This window comes from Cyanistes caeruleus, chromosome 1 (assembly GCF_971803275.1).
Source record: "Cyanistes caeruleus chromosome 1, bCyaCae1.hap1.1, whole genome shotgun sequence".
In the NCBI taxonomy this organism is placed as follows: Eukaryota; Metazoa; Chordata; class Aves; order Passeriformes; family Paridae; genus Cyanistes; species Cyanistes caeruleus.
In genome coordinates this window covers 41,120,076-41,132,441 of record NC_141701.1, presented here as the reverse complement: position 1 = coordinate 41,132,441, position 12,366 = coordinate 41,120,076, and the positions used below count along the sequence as shown (strand labels likewise).

General features: G+C 33.9%; 1 protein-coding gene across 5 annotated transcripts in view; it reads left to right on the top strand.

The window, feature by feature from the left end:
* SNTG1 (syntrophin gamma 1) overlaps window positions 1-12,366 on the top strand; it is a 315,782-nt gene that overhangs the window by 241,306 nt on the left and 62,110 nt on the right. For all 5 annotated transcript variants that reach the window (XR_015286694.1, XM_086888380.1, XM_086888383.1 and 2 more), the window contains one exon: window positions 6,506-6,544. Coding sequence is in view for 4 of the 5 variants with exons in the window: in XM_086888380.1 (XP_086744506.1) it covers window positions 6,506-6,544 (39 nt within the window). In the remaining variant the exon portion in view is untranslated. The remainder of the gene's footprint in view (window positions 1-6,505; window positions 6,545-12,366) is intronic.

Genomic DNA, 12,366 nt, shown 5'->3' with positions numbered 1-12,366 from the left:
CTTCAATACAGACATATGCTTCTTTCTTTCAGCTGGAACCATAATAGCTTCTTCAGGCACTGGATTTAATTTGTTTTCAGTGTCTCTAATAGTATGCATTCTGCTGTTGGTATTTTTTTTATGGAGATTCACAGTTATAAAACTGTGTTTGTAGCACATGTATCTTCTTTAAAGAGGCACAACAGCAGCATTGTCATTAAGGTAACATCCATTTTAAAGAATGGCTGTTAAATATTTCAGGATTAAGTGGCACCATTCATCTGTCAAGTACAAAAATCACAACACTTTTTAAAAAAGAAAATTTTGATTTGAATAAAATTAATTGCAGACCTTTTATTGGCACTTCACAGATGTTTGAAGAGCAGGTTTTGTGCTTTTGTCCTTAGGGCTCCCACTGTATTTCTGTGTAATAGGCACAAATCTGACAAAATTTCTTTTGATACCGATCCATTATTTCTGTGCTTGTAGTATTAAATGGAACACTGAATCCCTTTGAGTGAGAAAGGTTTGATAATATGCAGGTTTGTGTTCACATTTCGGATGGCTGTTTGTGCTTTGATAGTGCTTTTACATGTCCAAAACAAATAATAACTGTCAATATCCAAATATTTTCTTGCGAAAGTTCAGCATCTCACTTAGGAATGATTTGCATTCATCTGCTTCTGTTTTTGGAGGTGCACTCCTGACTTTTACTAGCCATAATTACACATTTTAGTGTCCCCAAAAGTATTTATTAAATACCTGCATTTATTGGAACTCACCAAAACATGGGAGCTCTCTGCCTGTTTTGTACTGCTGGCTAATACAAAGGCAGTCAGTAGAATTTAAAAGGAACTTTGTAGAGTTCTGCTTTCCAGGTGAGATCTCAAGACTATCTCAGGCCTCTCTTCCTCTACTTCTATATGGAAGTTTCCATATAGGGTTTTCCATATGGATTAGGATGATCCATGAGAACTGTTATACTGTACCAAAATAAAGATCCATCTAGTCATGTGCCTGGTGATAAAAAAAGGAATAGTTAAATTTCCTTTTGTCTTTCCAGCCATCTGCTACTTTAGGACTTCTTCAGACAGCTGGATAGGGACTTCCTGAATAATGTCTACAGTGTCCTCATTGTCTATAAACTTTACAAATATTTGATCTCTTTTTGTAATTTTTTTTGCTCCCAAGAGAGATTTTATAACATTGATTATATAAGCTGAAACATATCATCTTGGTTCTCACTTTTGTTCTCATCTAGGAACCATAGTGAGGATGACTCAGCCTGCAGGTATCTATAGGAACAGACTCAAAAGCAGAGGTCATGCTTGTGCTTATGCATTATTCAGTGTTGAATCAAGCCTCTCCTCTCTGTAACTGTTTGCATATTCTGGAGATTTTCCCTTTCTTCCTTCAAGGAAGTTGATGCTGAGTTCCTTCAGGCTGAGTGTGTTTGCAATCCAGTGTGTCTAGTCTTGAGAAAAATCCAACTAGGACATGAAAATGCTAGAAATTATGGAAGTGAACACAATCTTTTATCCTTTGAACCATTCAGCTGGTAAAATGTGATCATCACACAGCAGAGAATGGTGCCATCACTGATAGGTCAAGAAGCAGATGTGAATTAAATATTTCCTATGCTACCATATTTTCCAGAACATACTGACTGATCATTTTGCGTAACTTGGCTTATATGGATTTTTAGTGTGAACTCTAAAGTCTACTGCAGCTTGTAAAATCAGTACCAAGAATTGCTATATTTGTTCTGTAGGCAATTATACATATATTTGAATGCATTCACCGATATATGATGTGTTTTGTGGGGGCTGTTGCATGCTTCTTTCAAATCTTCTCTGATTCTTTCAATGCACATATACTCTTGGACAACAAAAAAATCTTACCACAACTTAACTATCCCATTGGGTAAACAAACTCCAGCAAGGATGGAAAGTAAGACTAGCCAACTAGTAATTTCAAGTGTTATGTACTCTTTGTTATTCATTAACATAAGACTATCACAGAATGGACTCATGTTTTCTTCCAGATTTTGATGATCTGGCTTCCTGTTTGGAATCACTTAACATCCCAATGACACAAGCTGTATTGTTACTCGTCTTCATCTCTATGCATGAGATGAAGAACTATGTAAGGAATTTACATTCTTTTCAAGCTATGCTATTTTAATTAGCTGTTAATGAATGTGAGTCAGTAGTTGTGTAATGCAAACAATTGATAGAGAAGGATACAGAGTCTAAATTGTTCAGGGAAATCCATATAAATTACAACAAGCATAGATTAAAATAATAAAAGGTTCTTTTTAAGTTGGAAAATTACTGTGACTGTCAAAATTATATATCTATGGACTGCAAGAAAATGGGAGATCAAATCATATGTGAAAGTTTGGAAGTATCTTATTTACTGCCTAAGTCAGCAAAATGCACTGGTGCCTGTTTGTTTCAAATGTTGCCCTTCAGTCTTGGCTGTTCCCCTAGGTACTCCAGGGCAATGGTATCTGTCAGGATCTCTGCCCTAACAACTAACAGCTTCTCTGTTATTCTTTCATGCAGAGGACGAGATGTATTACCTGAATCTTAATTGTCTATTAATCATCTTTCCCATTATCCCTTTAGAATTTTGAATCTAGTTTACAGTATAGTTTATTTTGAAACAGGATCAAAGCAAGTGTGGTCCACGTGGAGTTTTCAAGCATCTGATTGCTTCTATTTAAATTTTTAAGGATTGGAGAAACCTGATATCTCTTGATCTTACTACTCTTAAGTGTCCTTGGTGCTCAAGTGTGCTTGGTGATATCCTTATCATCTCATGGGGATCCTGTGATAAAATTGAAATAGCAAATTTCATTAATATAAATAGGTAAGAAAGGTCAAAAACCCCCCTAATAAATAGTAGTTTTCAAATTACACTTTAAAATCCTCCTATAGAAACTGAAAATACTTCTTGCTGTACTATTTGCCCCAAGAGGCTCTGAAACAGTATATCTCAGCAGAGTGAACAGTTCAATTCAGCTTTAATTGAATATGAAAATTTAAATCCCAGTTTTTATGAGCTTAATCAGCTGCATTTCAGCAGAGGGCAACAATGATAGGCTACAATTCTTGCAAAAAACGTAATAGCACGGAACAATATTCTTCTGCATTTCTGCTTCTCTGCCACAAAGAATTTTAAATAATAAAATTTTAAAAGCCCCAAACATTTGCAATCATTGTGCTCACCTGAAGCCAAGGCCTGCTCATTTGTGTACCTGCTGAGAAGTGCTGTGTTCCATGTTCTTGTTTGTTTCCTCTGCAGAGCAGTCACAGCCAGCACTGTGAAAATATCCATCTGTGGTTGCAACATTTAGTGCACAAAAATGACTGAATTTGGCCATGAGACGTTTTTCATTATGTTCCACTTCATATCATCTCCCTGCCCAGTATTCTTCATGTCTGTGATGTCCAAACATACTGTGAGATGAATTTTTGGAACATATCTGGTAAAATGTATTTGTACCATAAACAATCAGTTATGTTTTGAACTAATCTTCTTTGAGAGCTTTCACTAAAATATATTTTTCCCATCTCTGAAAGTTTTCAAAACCAGAACTCTGGATGGAACTCTGAAAAACCTCATCTAGTAAAAGGTGTCCCTGACCATGGTAGGGGTTGGAACTAGATGATCTTTAATATTGCTTCTCATCTAAACCATTCTATATTTATATGTTTCCATTATTGGTCTTGTATTATCACCAATAACCTATTTGATTGTCAGATGCCAGATACTTCAGTGACCTTCTTTTTGACTCCTCCTTCCTCCTTCCACCTTGAATTGATCATCAGTTCCCAAATTACTTTCTCTATGGTATTCTTAGGTTTTTTTTTAACTAATTTGCGTTCATGGAAATTGAATCAGACTAGAATATCATCCCTCAGCACCTGTTTTGTTATGCTTGAAGTGGAAACTGGTAGTTCTTGCTACCTTCAAATCAGCCTACATTGTGTTCAGAGAAGGGTTTGTTTTCTAGCTGCTTCTTCTTCTGTCTCCTTTTGTCCCATTCCTGATTTTTAATTGCTCTGTATAAACACATCTTTCTAAAGAATATTCTCAGAATGCCCCATTTTTTTTAGTATCGTATCTTGCTGGTGTGTTTTATTTAGAAATATTACATTCTTTTATATTTGCAGTGTATTGTATTGGTGTCCTGTGATGAAAACAAATTTAATTTTATTTAATTGCATCAGTTACATAGTGCTGTGTGCTATAATTGTGCTCAATAACACATAGTAGTACAATGAGTTAAGTGGAGTTATGGAAGACTGAAGCAACATTTCTCTTTTAGATAACCAGTAACAGAGATTTATTTTTTTTTCTCTTTTCATTTCTGTTAAATATTTACTTTTAGGTTTTAATTACCAAATATTTTAGATCTGGAAATTAAATTTTACTCAATGTACATTGTAACATGCTGGGAAGAACATATACATGCTGCCTAATTGTAGAACATTTTTATTCTGTAATGTCCAATATTTATGCACGTGAATGATAAACATGTAGCTGTTCCTAAAATTAATCATACTTAACAATTTTTAGTTTCAGATAGACTTGAACAACTATAATGCAGTTTTCAGGTTTCTGTAAAAGAAATAAAATAATGCATTTCAAGAAATCTCCATTTTACCTGAAAGATAAACGTAGTTGATAAAACAACCATGTAATGTAGATGCTTAGATTGTACTTCAGAAAATGAGCTGTCAATTTTTGAATGATAAAATTATATTTCAAATATATATTTACATTTCAGAAGAACATTCACAGTACACAATAAACCTAATGTACTTTGTTAAAGAAAAGAAAGTAATCTCTGTGTTTGGAGTAAACAAAAACAATCTTAAATTATTTAACATGTAACTTGCCGCCAAGTAGATATTTTCAGTATTTTGTTTAGAAAAGCAAAATTTCTTTTTCTTAACATTGTTCTTCGAGAACTTTAAATTTTCAGGCTATTAGGTGTAGCCTTTGCTTAGATGAAAATACATGGTTTTGACAAGGACTTTAATAGTCTCTACTAGCACAAACAGGGATTTAGCATGCTGGAGTAATTAACATTTCATTTAGGAATAAATCCCAGAAGTCTTCAAAATATTTTTATGTCAAAAATGTGTGATTTATCTGATTTTTATTTTAAAAAATCACATAAGTTAGTTGGTATCTTGTATAGATTAATGTTTTACAATTTCTGTATCCATTGAATGTCCGTGTTCCTCTAATGCTTCTCCTTAACTAACATTGAGGAAAGGAAGAAGCTGAGGCTGATGCACATGCAAGAAGGCTAGAGATGTTCTTCTGACACTTTTGATGCAGGATACGTTTGAAAACTGCTTGCCAGCATATTCTTGACAGTGGGAATTATCCTTTGATAGCAAAACTGTAGGATGTCAGTGACAAATTTGTTCAGATTTTGCATGAGGAATTCAAAGAATTCAAAGAGCTTGCCATTGCAGCCTGGTTCTGAAGTCTGCAAAATACATTGCCATTCACATCTCTGCATGTAGTTGTTTAGGGACAATATTGTAAACCCTGGAGGAAATTCAATGGTGATTCTTCTTTTCTTCTAAAAATATGTTGCAGGTTGGTTGAAGCAGTTTAATGTTATACTGTGGTTTCAGGGATTTCCAGATAATTCAGATACATTCTATATAGATACCTAGCTGGCAGTATCTTTAATTTAAATATGTTTTTATTCTAGGTATTAGGTATCTGTCATGAATGTGCATTTTAGATTTTCTAGGTTGTCAAAGGCTTTCAGAACTTATGCTTAAAAAACAACATTTTTCTTCTAGTAATGGTAGGAATGGGTATGTTCTACACATAATTCTCTTTGTATTGGACACTTCTGTGTCATAAAGCTGGCAATATTTGTTCAGATGGAGTCCATGAACTTCAGGGCTAAATAGAAGCTCATAATGAAATAGGTGTCACAGACTAGTTTTCTCTTTACTTTTCACCTAGGCATATTATTGTCTGTTTTAAGAAAAAATCGAACAATTATCACAACTGATTTTACATACTTGATTTTGCACCTAGGATTTCCAAAGCTATTTCAGCCCAAATCTTCATCATTCCTTAAGGAAAGGAACTTGCTTTGAGTTTAATGACTTTGGTGGTGGGCAGTAAGTTGCTCTGAAATAATTTTATTTAGAGTTAAATATTCTAGCTTATTTTATATCTTCTAATAAGAAAAAAAAAAAAAAAAGAAAAAAAGAAAAAAAGAAAAAATCATAGTGTTTCAGAATTTAGAAATAATTTTGCATGCATGCACCTCTCCTGGATTCTAAACAGCAGAATGAACCACAAAGTGACCACAGAAATATCCCACTGTTCAACTGAGCTTGCCAAAGGTATTTTCTATTTTGCAAGCATAATTTGGATGGGAGAATCTAATATATGTGTCTAAAATACAATTTTTTTTTGGTTTTGTTTTTCCTTCTAGTGACTGAGTATTAATCTATTTTTTTATTCATTTTTATAGATTAAAAAAATCAACAGGAATTTTCCCGTAAACCAGCAGGTAAGAAAAATAACATTCGGGGTTTTTTAAATTTATAATTCTAATTCTCACTTGAACTGTCTTTAATTGTGTGATAGCTATTCATTATTCAACCTGAAGAATTGTCAGTAGATTTTCTTTAGAGAGAACCTTGGTGATTTTAATTTCTCAACTCAAAGGGAATTGGATTGTTTCATCAAAGTAAGAATATACCTAATCTTTTCAAATTAACCTATTTGATGCAGGTATATATACTTTTATTTAGATTGTGTTTTACCAATTTTACTATAAAAGGGGAATGTTATCATTATCATCTACAGAATTAGCCAGAATAAATCAGTGTTACAGAATTCTAAAAATGTATGGTCTTTTGGTGTGGGGTTTTTTTTTGTGGTTTTTGTTTTTGGTTTTTTTTTTCTTTTTTTTCTATTGACAGATGAAGGCATAACAAATTACTATTTGCACAACTATGTAATTCAAGTATGAATAAAAATTACCAGGATAAAACTCAGTACACTGTGCAGTTAATGAAGTATATGTTGTGTATGACAACTATTAATTATATAATGACAATCTCCTTTTAAGAAACCTGTTAAGGGGAAACAGAGTAACCTGATTCATAAGGAAAGAACTGCTTCCTAGTAGAAGGAGAGAAATATATATTGGACTGACCTGTAAGCTCACCTTCAAAAGGACAGATTTGAGGAAGAAAAGTGCTTTCATCTGCCTTACACAAAATCTTCAGTTAGTCAATGTATTTCTCAGTTGCCTTTCTCTAGTCCAACTTTATTTATATGGAATTGTGCTGAGTGTAACACACAAAGGAGGCAGATGCTTCTATTTTATTTTCTGTTTTCTTCTTGAGAAAATCCACAAATGTAAAAAGTTAATGAAAAGAGTATAATACTACTAATATTAACAATAATAACTATATGGGTAAGTATACATTAAGCTACAATATATCAAGTTAACATTTGCTTTTTGAATTTTAATATTTTTCATATAACATTAAATGCAGAGAGTGCAAAGATATGCTCCTATCCCAAAAGAAGGAAGAAGATACTGGCTAGTGAACAAAAAGCAGTTAGCTGGCTCCCTTTTCACTACTATGATTCACCCTGAACTTACCTCTTTGCCTTTATTACTGTAAAAAAAATAGACCAAAAAAATTATAAACAACAGTTATAATGTTCCACCACTCTAACATATAATTCAGGAATCTCTGCTGTTATGGAACTCTCAGCACACAGGGTCAACAAGGCATTTTATTCCTCATTAGAACTCTTGTGGAAAGCAAAAATACCTTTCCTGGCTTTAATAGCTTTTTGGCCATGTTATCTGTTAGGACAGCCTGCAATTATAATGCATTCATCTCTCATCAACACCAATCATTATACTCCAAGGGAATTACTCTGGAGCACTTCAAGAAACTCAGTCAAAAGGTCAAAATAGAAAGAGAGGCTGATTTGATGGGCAGTGAGACTGGTAAGATCTTGTTGCCTGTGAAATACTGGAGAAGAAAAAGGTTTCTTTATCTGTGGATGTCTGACATTTTATGGAACATTGAATTCAAAAGCAGATTTCCTTTTGGGCTTACCTTATGTAGAGAGGGTTGCAGTTTTTTAGCATAAAAGAAGTTAGGAAAAAAATCACCATATTTAAGTGAAATAATTAAATAATATTTTTGAGTAGAGCTGGAAAAGGCTACACAAAGGTTAATTTCTGTCTTTATGTGCAGCAAATGTTAACGTGGTATGCAGGGAAGAAACAGGATTTTTACTTATTATATAAACACATATTTTATCTAAAAATTAAAATATCATCTCAAATACTCTTGCCATCTTGATTTCTTTTAAATAAAATTAATTTTTGTCTAAGGGGTTGAACAGCTAGTTTTAACTTCTTTCTGCAAGCACATCATGAACTTGAAAGCTGTCTTCATCCTATCATGCTTTTTTAAAAAAAGAGGTGTGCATATTTAATTTCACTTAAAAAATACCCACAGGTTTTTTTAATGAGCACTAGTAGATTAATTGAAGGTTATTTTCACTTAGAATTTATATATATATATATATATATATATATATATATGTGGATTTTAATTAGTTAAGTAAAGAGGGAAGGCAGTTGTCAAACTGGAATCCAGGAACCAACCCTTAGGATTCCTTCATGAAAATATTCTTGATATGGAGAAGACAATAGGAGCACAGACAGACTTGTTAGCATTACAGTGATGAAAAAAATGTACCTGCATAGGTGTGTAAGATGCTGCAACTCCAGTAGTGTTATCCAAACATCTCACTGTTGCAGCAAGTTAAAAAGATAAAAGTAATTAGAAAAGACTTCTTGTCTGCACATAATGTGTCAGCTTTCCTTTAACTCAGTAATTGTGAAAATAGATTTGTCTGGAAAATCGTTAGAAAGATAAGATACATTAATTAAAATTTAAAGATCAAATATGATGAGTATTGATAAGAAGGTGGTTATTATATGGACAGCATGAAACAATAAGAAGTTCTCAGAATGGTGGTAGTACATTTAATAATGGTGGAAAGATGATGCAAAAAATTCTGGAAGAAGACCCCACAGGCAAAAAAAATATTTTTGAAGAAGATTGTGGGAAAGGAGTGAAATTAAGTTTCCTCTCTGGGTTAACAGCAACAAAAGAACACTTGAAATGGTAAAAAATAGAAAATCAATTGTGTTTTTTATATTGGAACTGTATGTGTTGGATGTAAATAGTCACATTTAAGAATATAATAGCAAGTAGCTAAGAAAAAAAAAAATAATTTTGGACTCAAAATGTACTGCACATTTCAAATCTGCACTAAAAATTATGATGTTGTAGACAAAATTTCCATAAATTCAGAGAATAAATTATATAGACCTCATAGCAGAGACTCACAAAGAATGGAATATTTCAATGCTTCAGCCAGAGACTTCTCTAGCTGATCAGCCAAGATGGGAGTGGAATGATGGGCATGTTTCCTTTTCTTGGAACTCCTGACCTCTGCTGAGCTGTTACACTGATTACAGCAAATGTCAGCTCCTGTGAGAGCCATCATTAGGCAGGTGAGTTTTGAAAGGCAGCACTGACTCCCTGCTAAGGCTTTCCGTGGTGGTGTAATGAGGACAAGCACTGCCCATTCCTTTTCAATTCCGAATCTTTTCATTTTCCACCATGGATTTGCAAATGTGCTGGTCTCGGCTGGAAATCGACCTGATGGCATCTAGAGAAATGAGCATTAAGACAGTCCTTATAAAGCCTTCTGATCCTTTTCAGGGTGAGAAACCAAACGCTAGAGATTTTACTACACATTATAACTCTCATTTGCTGTTTGGGATTCATTGGGATTTGACTTTTACTGGTTGCCATGCCAGGAGGATGAATTGACAACATCTGGCTTAGGTACACAGTGGAATTCTAGGCTTAAATCTAAATCTTAGGCTGGCCTGCAGTTCACCTCTTCCTGTCGCTACAGAACAATTGGTAAATTGCAGCTGGGAAAGTCATAACTTTCTGACTCCCATTTTAACTTATTTCACTCAACAAGGCAGTGGTACAAAACAGATATTGCACGTGGCAAATTCAAGGAGTAGATTTTTCATTTCATGGATTATGGCTATGTTCACGTACATGTTCACAAATGTGATAAATGGACATTTGGTTCTCTACTACATGGGCAACAGTCAAGTCTCAAGGTTTCACTTGAAACAGATAAAAATACCATGTCAGAGCAGTGTATTTTAATTTTTTTTTCCTATATTGTATGTTTCATCTCTGTTAGGACGAATACAATGACTGTGACCCTCCACTTTTCATACAGTGAATTCACAAGGAAAGTATAGTGGAGAGGAATGCTATAATCCTTTTCATTGAACACTATTTCTCTTCTTTCTACATGTAGCATGAGAATTTTTGTGATACTTGTATCTCCAGAAGATAGGAATTTTTCATTAAATAATTTTGGCTTTTAAGGATAATGTGTCACTCTAGAATTCTTCTGCTTTATTGGAAAGGAATTGGTATCTGGTCTATTCAAAGTTGACAGTTTATAACAAGAATCATGTGAGAATTTGAAGGAGCGTTTAACTGTCTTTAATTCAGTTTTAAAACAAGATCATGGCATAATTAACTGATGCCATGCTAAGGCCAGAAACTGGGGTATCACTGTGCAGTCAAGAGCCCTGGTTTTTTTCAGACATTTTACATTCTTGATGGCCAAGAATGGGGTGATAGGATACATCTGATGGCATTCACAAATATACATGGCTATGCCCATTTGATTTTACTTCTTATATAATGTAATAAAAACAACTGTACACAGATGTACCAGATCGGCTATGCTGCATCACCTCATATTCCTCTTTAATAGGGTGTTGTGAAGTTTTATTAAAGTTCTACAGTTAGAACAATCTTATTTAAAATCTTATTTAAATCTTATTTAAAATTCTAGAAGTTTGACTCGGTGAGTTTATTTAATAAAACCAAACTTATATGTACTATATAAAAGTGAGTACACACAAATGTCATGGTGACTGTCTTGTCTGTCAATCAAGCCAGTGTTCTTTGCTGCAGATGTGATGCATCTCTGTTGCATCTGAAAATGTGAATTCCATCCCTCAGGTGAATTGATAGGACAACATCTGTTCTACTGATAAAAACCTGTATGAAATGCAACACATACCTTTCTTTTTTTATTACTAATTGCAGAGTAATAGGCTCCATTGCTATTGTTTTGGTAATTTGAAAATGCAGTGATTAAACAGAGAGTTCTTCTGAAATCTGACATGTCCTCAAAAGAAATCAAGTCAGGTCTAGAAGTACATTAAAATCAGTGATTTTGTTCCCCCTCCTTAGTGTAATTTGTTTTCTGTTTTCTTTTTTTTTTCTTCCTAATTTTGCATGTCTGTTGAATTAATTATTTTCCAATATTCTGTTCTGTGGTACCTCAGAGTAGCCATCCTGCAGCTCTTGACTGACAGTTACTGAACTTTCAGATCCAATGATACATCTGCTCTGTCACCATCTGTTGTCACAGTCAGGATTTGATCAGGTTTATTTTGAAGGAAAATCTCTGGAATGAAGCTTCCATTGTTAAATGATTATAGAAACACACAGGGGAAGCTGAGTTCTTGCTGTTAAATTAAGCAGAAGTGCACAATAGGGTGTAAATTGTGTTGAGCTAATTCCCTGCCATTGTCAGCCATCTATGGTACTCAGCATGGATTATTGCTATATAACATACACCCTTGAAAGGCTTATGTTGCTTATTGATACTTTATTGAGCTTTCTGTAAAATAAACTGAATATCTCTTCCTATATATTTCTGTCTATATTGAAAATTTTCTGTGGTTGACATGAAATGCTTTCCCTGAGCAGTTTCTGTAATTGTTTAAGATACTTCTGAGGCAGTCTCTGTTATAAAAGCTATGCTTCTTGTGGCCAATAAAAGATTTTTCTTCCTTTTACATTGTAATCTAGAATAGTTTTTGAACTTCAGAGCATGAAAAAATTTTAGAAGGGCAATACACACGGTAGATTGTTAAAGATTTTAGGCTGAGGAAACCATGTTGACTTTTGAGAGGAAGGTCAGACAGCTTCCTGAAGCTAGTCGATTACCTGATGAGCTAGATTCATGTTGTGAGTCACTTGATGCAGTTATTGGGTAGCAGTGCTGCTGTCCTAGGGCTTCATACCTTATAGCTCATGAGAGGATGGAAGTAATTTGGACACCTGCTGGAAATGTAAATGATACAAGAGAGTGATTAGGTCAAGTTCTTATTTAAATCTCAAAATATAACTCTCAAGCTGTGCATCAAATAATTTCTGCATGTCCAGC